Source organism: Condylura cristata, unplaced genomic scaffold (assembly GCF_000260355.1).
Source record: "Condylura cristata isolate star-nosed mole 26May11 unplaced genomic scaffold, ConCri1.0 scaffold00012, whole genome shotgun sequence".
NCBI lineage: Eukaryota > Metazoa > Chordata > Mammalia > Eulipotyphla > Talpidae > Condylura > Condylura cristata.
The window spans coordinates 57,069,248-57,070,047 of record NW_004567113.1 but is presented as its reverse complement, the minus strand read 5'-3'; the positions used below and the strand labels follow the sequence as shown (position 1 = coordinate 57,070,047).

Below are 800 nucleotides of genomic sequence, written 5' to 3'. Positions count from 1 at the left end.
CCGCAGCCCCGGGGCCGGGGCTCGACCCGCCATTGCTCGACCCAGAGCCATCAGGCGCCGGCCGCTGCTTGTCCCCAGCGGGGGTCTGCCCGTCCTCGCCGGGGGCGACGCCCTGGCCATTTTCTTGCACAGAAGGAACATGAGGTCTCCAGGGTGGGGGTTCAGCGCCTGCAGGACCCTCCTGGAGAGCGGCTGTGGGGCCCACTGACACCGCACCCAGGGGCCCCGGGGCCTTCGATCCCCCGTGCTGGGCTTGCTTAGGAAGGGCCCTCCGTGGCCTCTCCCCCTTTGTCTCCCAGATGGCAGCCGGAGGTCCAGGAGTTCATCAGCCAGCTGGAGGGGCTGCTGACCCATCAGACCCCTCTTTCCAACGCCAAGGCCAAGGTCACAGAGCCCAAGGAGTTCAGCCTGACGGCGCCCAGGCCCCGGGCCATCCCCATGCCTGAGCCAGTTCCCGACATGGCCAAGCCGAGACCGGTGGGTGCAGGGCCGTGCGGGCCAGCGGCGGGGCGGCGGGTGCGCTGGCCGAGGCCGGGAGCCGTGGTGGCCCCTGGGGCCCCGGGGGGTCGCACCCTCCGAGCCCAACTGCCCTGCCAGAGCGCACAGCCCCGGGGCTGCCCATGTGCCCCAGCAGGGCCGTGACAGGCCTGTGCAGGGCCCCTCTCGCTGCCTGACCCCCGCTGCCCCCCGCCTCTGCTCATTCGTCCTGTCTGCCTGCAGCACCCCCTCTCCCCTGCCATTTCGCACACCTCATGTCAGGTCGTCGCTTCCCGTAAACTCCCTGGACTCCCCCATCGCAG

The 800-nt window shown here is 71.2% G+C and overlaps 1 protein-coding gene across 1 annotated transcript in view; it reads left to right on the top strand.

Annotated features, from left to right (window-relative positions):
* The window catches only part of CFAP99 (cilia and flagella associated protein 99), a 20,708-nt gene that overhangs the window by 8,575 nt on the left and 11,333 nt on the right, over positions 1-800 (top strand). Inside the window, exon 4 of the mRNA XM_012724066.1 lies at positions 262-638. Within this exon, the coding sequence (XP_012579520.1) occupies positions 262-638 (377 nt within the window). The remainder of the gene's footprint in view (positions 1-261; positions 639-800) is intronic.